This window comes from Neodiprion virginianus, chromosome 3 (assembly GCF_021901495.1).
Source record: "Neodiprion virginianus isolate iyNeoVirg1 chromosome 3, iyNeoVirg1.1, whole genome shotgun sequence".
In the NCBI taxonomy this organism is placed as follows: Eukaryota; Metazoa; Arthropoda; class Insecta; order Hymenoptera; family Diprionidae; genus Neodiprion; species Neodiprion virginianus.
In genome coordinates, this window is record NC_060879.1 from 3,085,829 (window position 1) to 3,097,412 (window position 11,584).

General features: G+C 43.0%; 1 protein-coding gene across 2 annotated transcripts in view; it reads right to left on the reverse strand.

Annotated features, from left to right (window-relative positions):
- Positions 1 to 10,437, reverse strand: part of LOC124300384 (neuroligin-4, Y-linked) — a 221,928-nt gene extending 211,491 nt beyond the window's left edge. The window contains exons 1-2 of one of the 2 annotated variants that reach the window (XM_046754447.1): positions 10,426 to 10,437; positions 256 to 1,400 (exon numbers count right to left, since the gene is read on the reverse strand). In XM_046754447.1, the coding sequence (XP_046610403.1) occupies positions 256 to 664 (409 nt within the window). In that variant the 5' untranslated portion in view covers positions 665 to 1,400; positions 10,426 to 10,437. Of the gene's footprint in view, positions 1 to 255; positions 2,572 to 10,425 lie in introns of those variants that run through there. The other variant, XM_046754446.1, reaches the window with a different exon arrangement.
- Positions 10,438 to 11,584: the final 1,147 nt, after the last annotated feature.

The window sequence follows — 11,584 nt, forward strand, 5'->3', positions numbered from 1 at the left end:
CATAACCTTAGTCTTAAGCCCTTGAGTGTTCAATCTTATTGGCGATGCGTGAATCGTAAAAATTTGAATCTTCACGGTCTGAATTTGTAAAAGATGTTTAAATAAACGAACACCCGAAGGGCCGATACGTCGGAAAACAATCGATGCTTCTTTGATCTCCCTACAATTTATTTCCATATTCGAAGGTTCTGGGATTGTAGGAGAATTTGAAACAATACGAGGAGAGGGGTTTCAAAAACATCCTTGAAAACTCACCTTGAACCGGTGCGTAAATGTTGAGGTAGAGACAGTCCTCGCTCTGGTTTTTCAGATAGGGAAGAAGCCGCCTGAGATATTCGAGCCGACCCCTGGGTATTTTTTCTGATAAAACAGGTAACTTCTGGGGACAAACGGGTCCGAATTTGTCGGCGATCTTAACGCCCTGCCAAAGCGCCCCGCTGACCGGAGGCATGAAGCGGAGGGATCCGATGGGTGGCGAGGCGTAAGGAACACCCCTGAAGACCTCGACGCTTTCGAGGTATCGTTCGAGGTTAACGATGACGCCGGAAAGCTCGCCGTACTTTGTCCTAACGATACGCGAGCTCAACTCGGCGTGACTCGACGTGACGATCATAGCGTAGACAATCCCGAATAGGAAGCTGCATCGGCGGCAGTTCCTCGTCATATTGCCGCGGTTTGACCGTTCCGAAGAAAATCGTCAACGAGAACAACCGGAAGCCGCCACCGGCGACATGCCGCCGGGTGGTCGCAAGCTTGAGCTTGAGCCTTGTGCTTTCAGCTTTTCCCCCCTTATTCTCAAGCTGGCGTCATCAAGTCAACGATTTGGAAGGCAAATTGCGGGATCCCTGATACCGATTCAGCCTTGAATCCGCGCGTAAGCTCGACGGCCATGAAAAGCCCAGCGTCGCGACGCCGAAGTACGGCTGCTGCATCCCCGCCGACTTAATCCTCGGTTCGATTCCTCCTCCGCTTCTCAGTTTGCCGATCGACGTTTATCGCCGCCAATTATATTCACCAACAACGTGCCCTTTCAACGAATCCACCACTTCCTCTATCGCAGCGGCAGGCATTTCTTACGAATCGGTCACAGGAACACTATTTCATTTTTTATCGCGTGCGTCAGGTTACGGTAAACGTAAAAAGCCCCTGCCTTCAGGATCTTGAAGAAGAGGCCGACCCTTGGATACCCGCTGTTTGATCTTCTTCTTATTCTTTCACGCTGCATCCTTTTGGAAATGGTTCGACCATCATTCGATAGAAAATTACTAACCACTTGGCGTTGATCCGATTCGGTTCCGACGGAAGGATTTCGCGCCTTAAACTTCAGAGTTCCGACTTCGTCGCCTTTCTTTTTCTTCTTCTTCTTCTTCTTCTTCTTCTTTTTCTTCTGCTACTGCTTCCTTTTGAATCGCGAAAATAAGCTGCGGGCTTGTTATAACCGCTTGAGACAAGTTCACGCGTGACAAGCCTGACAACACGCTGACAACTTGATTCCGATGTCGCGAAATTCTCGCTCATTCGTTTTCCGCATGCTGCTTTAAATCCGGAACGGGGTGTCAATTCGAATCCTTGGTTGACGACCAGCCGTAACTTCGAATCTTCAAAATTTCGGTCAATTCGCAAGACCCAATTTCCGTTGCTCGGAATATACTTAGTCGGTCTTCGTTGAAAATTACACTTCAAGAAGAAAAGTGTGCTTTGTTAAAGGAGGACGAAGTAAATTCTTTTATTTAGATAAAAAAGAGGATAGCGTTTAATTCTTCACCTCTTCGCGTTAAAGGCTTGCGTTAACATACGCAAGAGGTAAAAATCACTCGTTGCCACACTGCCATGAAAATTATTCCACAAATATATTAAACGCGAGTACAATTATTATTTATATAATCACACTCCGGCGCTTTGTTAATCCTAGATGTATATTTTTATCGTTAGAATCAGTTATTCCATACCGAGAAACGTTTGAAAGACGGTAAATTTTATTCTCTGTTAAAATCGACGTGAAAACTGATTATACTTGTGTTTGATTATTCTTGTGACGCGTAGCGTTTAGCTTCTGTACCGATATTAGTGCTCGGTGTCTTTTGATTTTTTTCTCACTCGATCAAAGAAAAAACGAAAATAAAAATAACCAAAGGGAAAGTAGGAAGAAAAGAAAAAACCAGTCACAGTAATCGCACGATCAACGTTATCTTCTTCGCAGCCTCTATTTTTTTCTTTCTTTCTTTCTTTTTTTTTTATATCTTTTCAATTATCGAATCCGTAGTCACGCACTGTGCGAAGAATTCGACGAAACGCAACGAGCACTGAACAAATTATTACACGCACAAATTATCGACAATCGCATGCGGTACCACGTGCGACGAGTATTATTATCATGGACCACACTCTCGATCGGTTATATATATATATAAATACATATAACATTCGAAATGGGGGAAACCGATGATTGCATCAAGCGTTGTACAGCGATTGAAAGCGATCGTCGAATGATCGTGTGAAGAGAAATGTCGTGAAGTGAAAAGCGACGAAAGCTCGAACGAAGAAACGATTCGCGAATAATAAAGCGAACGATAGAATTGCGAGAGAGAAGATGAAGAAAAAGAGAGCCAAAAAAGAAAAAAAAAGAAATAAAAAACAACAAAACAACAACAACAACAACAACAGTTTCCTTCACCGTACGTTTCGTGCAATGTGTATGAAACGCGAACGAACGCGACTATTCGTCGTGCTCGGAGAAAGAGAGAGTTCGTTGGTAAAACTCGCGGGGGAGAAATCGCGATTGAAACTCGACGGGCACGAGATTACAGCCCTGGACCGCTCGCTCCGGGTTCGACGTTGCTGTTCGTTCGACCCCCGACAAACTGGCGTCAGGCGAAAGCTTTCCTGTCAGCTGCGCCGGCGCCGCGCAAGCCTTGCTGAAGGGTGGAAGTTTCGTACGGTCGATACGTCAGGGGCAGAGGGTGAGATGAGGGGGCTAAAATTACAGGGTAGAAACTTGGTTCGAGTCTGGGATTGGAAATGCGAAACGTAGATGCCGATTTTTGAACCCTCCGGCTCCTCCTTTCCATCCCCCCGCCCCCGCCTCGTGCATTCGTTTTTGCGTCATTATCACTTTTCTACTTCGTTGTTGTTTTTTTTTTTTTTTTTTTTTTTCGGGCTGATTGCACGACGCTTCCATGGTATCGGCGATTAGCGTATCACCGATTTTCAGTTTCGTTTCGATGCCTCGTTTTTTGTGGTGTTTTTTTGTTTTTTTTGTTTCGGTAAAAAAAAAAGATTGGACGACGAATGAAAACAAAAATTGACAAATTTGACCCCGATCAAGAACAAACGTGTTGCAATATTAACGGTGAATGGTTATTCACCCAATTACGAATACGATTCCCAACGAAGAGCAGACCTGACTCGATGAAACAATGATTGAAGAAAATTGTCGAAAAATGTACAGCGTCAAATTTCAATCCATATTTACCTCACCCTGCAGTTCCGCGGATAAGCGACAAGCAAATACAATGTCGAACGAATGTATTCGAACGTGTCGAAAGACAACGGAAACACGAGCAAAGGTTTCCACGATAGGAATGGAAGGGTGGAGGATCGTCGGGAAATACGAAAAGCTGTAAAGTGCGTGTGTGGTATGTGTATATATCTATAAGAAGTCGTAAACCAGGAAGGATCCGCAGGATTCGCGGATAGGTACCCGCCTACTGTTTTACTTTTTTCGCTTTCCACGGTGTTTCATTTTTTTTTCCTCCTCTTTCCTCACGTTTCTTTTCCTTCTCTCTTATATCCTCGGGAAATATTTCATCCCCGAGTCGTAGTTCTCAGCATGGTGTAAGGTATAGTACACGGGGGTGGGTTGGGGTAGGGGTAGGGTAAAATTTTGCAGGGGGGATGCGTGTGTGTGTGCGTTTGCGGGGGTCATGGGTGGTACAGTTATAATAATACACGTGTAGAAGCGCGTGCATAAACAACGTTGACATTCTCTTGACGAAGAAGGATACCCACCCTACTTCATCCCTCCCTCCATACCCCACGGGCGTGATTTACGACGGGCAATACAAGAGAATGATTCCACCTCGGAATATTCCATCAGGTGCAAAAGTAGGCGAACGTATACATACGTATGCATATACGTGTGTACGCGTATCCATATAATACGATACGTGCCTAGAGACGTATGGCTGGTGTATCGATGTGGCCAAATGCACTGTCTGGGGGTTGAATTTTTTCATAACAAGGTGGAAATTACAGGGAATCGCAGAAGAACTTGCGAGACTCGGATCGCCTTATAGCCAGATTCGACTTAACCCGTTATCGTCTTTAACGTCACTTGACGTTTCTTCTTGACTCGTGCGGTTTGCTTTTTTTTCCTCTATCTTTCCCCCTCTTCATGCCACCCTTCGCTGCCAACCCGCAACTCAGACGCCAGACGCCGTTAAATATTTACCTCCATTTTCTCCGAAAACCCCGTAACGTTACCCTCGGCTGCTTGTAATGTCTATGCCTGCGTGTGCGTGTGCGTAAGTGTATACCACGTGTGGGTGTTTGTGCGCAGGCATAGATTTCATTCGTCACGATGTTCCGCAAGGTCACGGTTAAACATGGATGACTCATTTCTAGAAGTCAAGACCCAAGACAGCGTCTTGAATCAAAAGCTCCGTAAAAGCACGGTGATGGGATAAAGAACGGTCTTCAAACGGATGCAAATACCAAAAATGTTTGATTGCGAAATCACTGAAATGTTCGTTTTCTTTCTTTTCTGAATCACTTCGTACTCGCACATTTTTTTAAAATATCCATAAAGTTCTTTCGTAAGGCGTGTCTTGAAGACTTTTTGGAATCCGAGTTTTTTGATTTATTTAGTTCGCTTCTGAAAATGTTGCGACAGGTGCGTAAGAGGCGGAATTTTCGAAAATTCTCTCACGGCATACCTTACGCGGATTTTACACGTCTTTTGCTTTTACCCGCCTCTTCGACTGTCGGCTGAAAATTTCTAAAAAACGTTTTATAAAGTATCGCATATCCTGCGACTCTTTATCCTCGATTCGTCCGAATTAAAAGCTTGTCGATTTTCCTCGAAATACGTGAAATTCTTGTAAAAAACTTATCGAACACCGGTCGAATGGTTTGAACAGAACCGCGTTGCCTCAGAAGTTTCAGACGGGTCTACCACAGCTTTTGCGAGCTTTTCAGGTAAGAAAATCTGATAAGCCGGTACCTGTAATTCTCACACGCCACCGCGCAAACTTTTAGCGTGACTTTTTTTGTCGCGCTGCACGCATCGCGAAACACGGTCAGATACGAGCCTCGCTGTTTCCTTGCGCGATAATTATTCATTTTGTCGCCTCGTTGTAAGTACACATTGGCATTCGGGTCATTGAACGAATTGTACGCGCCAAGTAAATCGGCGAACGGTTTTATCTCGTCGAGAGGCTGATATCCGTTTCCGAAATGTCCAGCAGGCGGATAAACGCGTTTACCGAGCCGATCGAAGAAGCTCAAATCGTCTCGCTGACATCGGCGTAAACAACCGCCAATCCGTCTCTTCGATCGAGCTTTTTAACGGCAAGTAGAAAGAGGGCGAAAATCGGAGGGTGAATTTGTAGGGGGTTGGAGAAAGTACCTCGCGTTCGCGATACAAGTCGGGATGGTAAAAGTTAATTGTGAATGAAGAATGGGGGCGCGATACCGTCACGAACAAAGGATTTCATTGTCGCACAAACGACCGGGCATAAAACTAAATTTTGGCTCAACACGATCGCGCTTATCCGCCCTCGGATTCACGTTTCGCACCCTCGAATCGTGTCAGCTGCACTCCCTTTAACCAACTCCCGTTTATTCCCATATTTCGCAAATACCAAAGCTTGCAGGTATTCGAGTTCGCGAATTACACCCAAGGGCATCAGAATTTTTTTTCACACATTTTTTGGAGAGTTAATTTCAGTCCCGTTATTCACCTCTGCGACATTTTCTACAAGATGTGCAGCAATTTTTGTCGAATTGTGTCGATTGCATTTTTTGAAAATGGATACACGAGGAAGAACGTAAAGTTCGAACACGACGTTTCGTTCCCCGTTAGAGATCGAGATTTTTAATCAACAAGAAACTTGACGTTCTTCGGAAAATAAAGCTGCACCGAGAAAAAACGGATCGATCCAACTCTCGGCAAATTACGATTGTCAAAGGGTGAGAGGAGCGATACTCGCTGCAGAAGAGGCATCGGGGAATACCTGCCATGTGCTCATCTGACAAAAGAATTTTCGTTCAAAAATACGACGCCAAAGGAGGATCTTCGGAGCCAAGCCGGGTTGATCCGATATTCCTCACTGCTTTCATGCTTTCGCTTGTGTATATCCAGTGCTGCTAAACCATGACGGTTTCACAAATCCTGATCCCAACGTGCCGATACTGATCCTGTAGAAGATCGGCAAACTGACGTCGTACGGTAACCGTGTTATAAAATACGCTTATGGAAGAAATTCTTTTCACAGATCGAATCAATTTTCTGTACCAAACTTTATAACTTTCACGTCTTCTCACTGCAGGAACAGATTATTCTTCTATGTAATCATAAATTCGCAAATAATAAAAACAGAAAGAAAAGAAAAATTGAGAAAAAAAGCCTTTACGTTATTCCACGATTTTGAAATTTCAACGAAGATAGCTGATTCGTATATTTCGAGTCACCGCAATATCGTATTTTCACGTTCAATACAATTGCAAAATTTCGGTAAAATTAAGTTTCAGAAAATCTGATCACAACTTTCGAAATACAGGCTCGAAAATACTCCGATATATCGAAAAACAGGCTGTAGAAATGAAACAGCACGTACATGATTTTTTAACGCTTTTGCTAGTAGAAATAGCAAGGAAAATTCTGGATACAGATTCGGTTATCGACACTTACAAGCCAAGACGCAAACCCTTTTCTAGAATTTCGAGTGCGGAGAGGATATCCACTCTTCTTGCTATTCCACTTTTACTATAATTGACTTGTCCTGATCGTGTGATTGGAAAAAGTGAATAGAAAATGATATCCCAAACAATGTTAACAGTCCTCGATGTTCACTCCAACAGTATTGTCAAATATCATGGAACAATCTTGTTGCGTTGCGATAATACGTACAGGTTAACAAGTGGAACGACTCGCACGCGTACATTGCAGAAACTCTGGATTTTATCTGCGCCGTTTAAGCAGCCTCGTATCACATCCACCCACACACACCTTCGCACACCTTTCAGACGGGTGAAGTCTGGGAAGGAGAAAAAACGGGCAGGCGACGAAACGATCCGGCTATAAGGCAATGACGGGGTGAGAGGGAGCGCTTTTGTTGAGGGTAGTATAGTAATTATGATTTATACGACATATGCCGAGGGGGTGAGTATAACGGGTTCAAATCTGTGAAATAAATACATCATCGTTAGGCGCCGTTTCTGCGCCTGCACCCGTCACCCTTAATTTTTTCCTGCCACCCGAGGGGTTACCTTTTAACGAATCGACGTTATTACTTGCGATGTGAAAAGTGAAAGAAACAGACGGAGAAAGCGATGAAATTATTATTTTCATCTTCCTTTTTTCTCTTCGCGACACATTATCGGGATAAATCGATCAAGCCTTTCAGTATCAGAAATAATATGCGAGGTTTTCAACACCGCAAAACTATAGGATGACAGTGCGAGTCGATGCCTGATTCTATGCGTCAAAATTTATGCAATTTGGCAATTAGCAGTTGACCGGATTCGCGTTAGAGTCGCCCGAAGTTATTCCAATTTCACTGAGTTCGTTTCAAATTATGAAACTTTACGTCGAGTCAATTTGAGTTAAAGAAATCCGCGTGAAGATGTCTACAGAATTTCATCGAGTCAATCGATATCGATCGGCAAAAAGTCATCTGATCATAATTGAAAATATTCAAAGTCTCTTGTTCAGTTGCCACGAATTAGTTGAAATAAGTTCGAAACGAATTGAATTCGTTGATTCTAACCGACTCCAAGTCACAGCGCCAGTATGAATTCACTCAAATTCAGTCATCGAGTAGCGCGTTCGGTGTCGCATCATCGAATACACTCGTTATAGGTATCCGAGCTACCAAAGTTCACTCGGAGTCAATCGAACAACTTGGAATTGACCACCAGAGGTTTGCCTACTGAAACGATTCGAATTCACGAATCACCAAAAACGCGTCGCAAATTTCACGCGAGAATGTTAAACGGTGTGTTGCTGACTGTAATCTTTAATGAAAATTCGATAGTAAATTTTGGGCGAGTGCTGGAAGCGATTTCCCTGCACCGAAAGAGTAATCGTGCCAAACCCTCGCCTTTCTTCCATTCTTTCCATCTCTCGCCCCTGCAGGCATCCTCTAGCTGCCGAGGAAATTAAAAACTTTGTCTTATCCAAGTTCTTCTAATGACTGTCTGATATATATGTATACTTAATCTGTCTGCTCTGCACCCACTCCAGTAAACTCACCCTCGTTCCACTGCGCAGAATAGATCGGCAATTAAATTTGCTAATCTGAGACCGAGAATTAACAGATCTACGTTTCTCCCCCCGTCCTAAAGACGAGCCGTTAAATTCCTCGGCGAAATCAAGATTTGGCAAATTGATCGCCGACATGTTTAGAGGTAAAAAAAAAAACAACAAAAAAAAAAGAAAAGAATTGAAAAGAAGAAACTCTCAGAAATGTTCGAGTCAGCCAGGCAGACAGGCGTCTATAGACAGCTGTAGAAGATATTTCTCTACAGAAACTGCAGAGGACGAGGATATTTCTCTACTCCGTTTCTATTCTGGCGTCCCGGCAGTTCTGCTCCTTATTATATAATCTTGTTCAAATCAATAAGATCGATCGGCCAGACGTGCCGCGGAATATTTTGCCTGAAAACTTACCGCTTTATCCAAATTCGTGTGAAAAAATTTCGTCGCGTTATCTTCGACCTTTCTTTTTTCTTCTTTCGTTTCTTTCTTTCACCTTGAAATTTTTCTTTAATCTTTAAATCTATGAAAAAAATTAAAAAAAAAAAACCAAAAAATTTCTCTCGCGTCACATCGAGCAAAAACAACCGTTCACCTTGGCATGTCTGTGTCTTGAAATTGGTTCATCGATTTCTCAAGATGTAAAAATTTATCATTCAAAGCACGTAATCGGCGCCTCATACCCCGTTGACTTTCTTTTGTCTCAATGTTTTTCCTTCCTCTATCTTTTGCTCTGTTATTTTCCTAATGTCACGTTCCGCTCTTTTATTCCACACCGCAAAATCCCTCGTAATTCGAGCGAATTTCAAAATCCACCCACAAATCTGCATTCAATCTCTAGTTCACTACGATCCTTTGTTTGCGAAATTCTTAACAGCAAATGATCGATGATTAATTTGAAAAAGACTAAACAATCCTTCGATAATTTAATCATCGTTACTTTAGTAATAAACAAAGAGTAATCTTCTGAAAACATTTTCCACGGGTGATTAATTTCACCTTGTTTTGCAATTTTTTTTTCTTTTTTTGTACAAAATATTATCAAAATTCGCGTAATCAATCAGAGAGACGATCCTGCGAGTGTCCAACGATACCGATTCGCCAAGCTATCAAAGTCTGGTGTGTATAGAGGAGGGAAGTTTCGCTCTTGAGAAAATTGAATAAACGAAATGAGTAGGAATAAATGGAAACACACCCGCAACCTCGGTTATCTGAGAATTCGTGACCCCCGCTACCCAATCCGGGCGATGCGCCCCGACCGAGATCCTCGCGCGTCTTTTACCGTCGACAGATGGATGAATCTAATTGAAGCTTTCGACTTTTATGCCTTTTCTTTACCCTCCGGGGCACCGGGGTTTTTTTTTTTTTTTTTTCATTTTTTTTACTTTTGGTTTTTTCTTCCTCTTCTTTTATATAGATATATTTCCCCCGCAAATCGCGATCCCTCACCCCCGAAATCCCGAGGCGTAGCCTCCGAACTGAGCCCAGCCGCCATTTCCGCCACGGCTCAAAGTCTTGCGGCTCCTCGCCCTCGAGGCTTCTGCAAAATTCTAACGGGTTATTTACCCCCCGGATAAAACGCGGGTTCGGCTGCCGCTACGCCAGCTAAGACCGTGGATGAATCGGAGACAAAGTTCAAACTTCGCGGCCTTTTTCTTCTTCGCCTTGTTTTCATTCTTTTCTTATCCTTGGTCGTTGATCTTTTTTCTTTTTTTTTTTTGATTCCAAGTTCTCAACCTCGATCTGCGTAGCCGTTTTAAAAAGAAAAAATTGGCAAAAAGGGAAGAAAAAAAAATTATAATACAAGCGAACCAACATTTGGGTAGAAAAAAAATAGTACAAAGAAAAATTCTGGTACGTCAACGATTTTGATGACGGATATTTTTCAATTGCGAAACAGTTGAGAATACATTTTTCGCATTTTTCGAAAAATATAATCAGACACTGACTTCTCCTTCTTCGTACAACTACTTTGTAACGCGTGTTTATCACAGAGTCAAGATTACAAATCAAAATCCTTCGATGATTTTCGAAAATTACAATCATTGATTTCGGTGAATTTAAGAATTGTCAAAATACTGTAAAGAATGTTGTACGAAAAAGAAAAAAAAAAGAAAAAAAATCGATCCAATCACGGTATAACTTGTCTCAAAATTATGATCGCAGGGCTTGAATTTTTTTTCAAAAACGATCGTTGAATAAAAAAAATAAAAGAAAGAAAGAAACCGGAGGCTGTCGAGGCTCTTTTATTGCCGGTAAGGATGAAAAAAAAAAAAACAAATTCAACCCTCTTAAAATCAGTGGCGTCAAGACCGGAGCAAGTTGGCATGGAATGCCCCATACACGTTGCTATAAAATCGTCGGTTTAGCGCCTGTGTCTAGGTCCGATTCCGGCAGCAGCCTGCCGGTTGCAGTTCAGTCAGCGGGGAAACGAGGCGACCGATAAAGTTATCGATAAATAACAGTGCAGCCAACTGCAGCTCTAAAATCTGGAATCCCTTGGCGCTCTGAACCGTAACGATTACGGCCCTCCCCCCCGTTCCCCCCCTCCTCGGTGCCCCGCTCTCCTTGAAAAACAGGGAAATTCCCGGACGCTCTTCGCGCCCCTAAACGTTTCCAGGTTTCATCCAGGAAGCGCCTCAGCCTCCGACGTCTCTCCGGCTAGGCCTTCCAATAACCATTCTACTTCGGAACTGTTGTTACCGCCGAAGCTTACCGCGCATTGTTCCCCCCTCACCCCTCGTGCGGTGATCCAGTACCGTTGCCCGATTGAAAACCGGGAGGAAATGAGGGTTCTTGGTTGGACCATCTAATGAATTCGAATACCCTCTAATTTCTGACTTCCTGCAGGCGTTCCGGGAATATCCCGTTTTTCGGTGGAAAAAAGAAACTGCGACGCACCTTCGATCGTTTATTTTCGATCATGGATTTTTGTCCAAATTTATACAGGTTTCGGAGTAAAGGTTTTTTTTTTTTTTCAATAAATTTTTTGGGAAGATTCTAGTCAATGATCCTTGTCTTACTAATCTACAATATTTTCGTAGATTTCGTCGTCGAGCTTGACAATCACAGCTTTTTCGTACCTAATCGTCATAATTTTATGTCCAA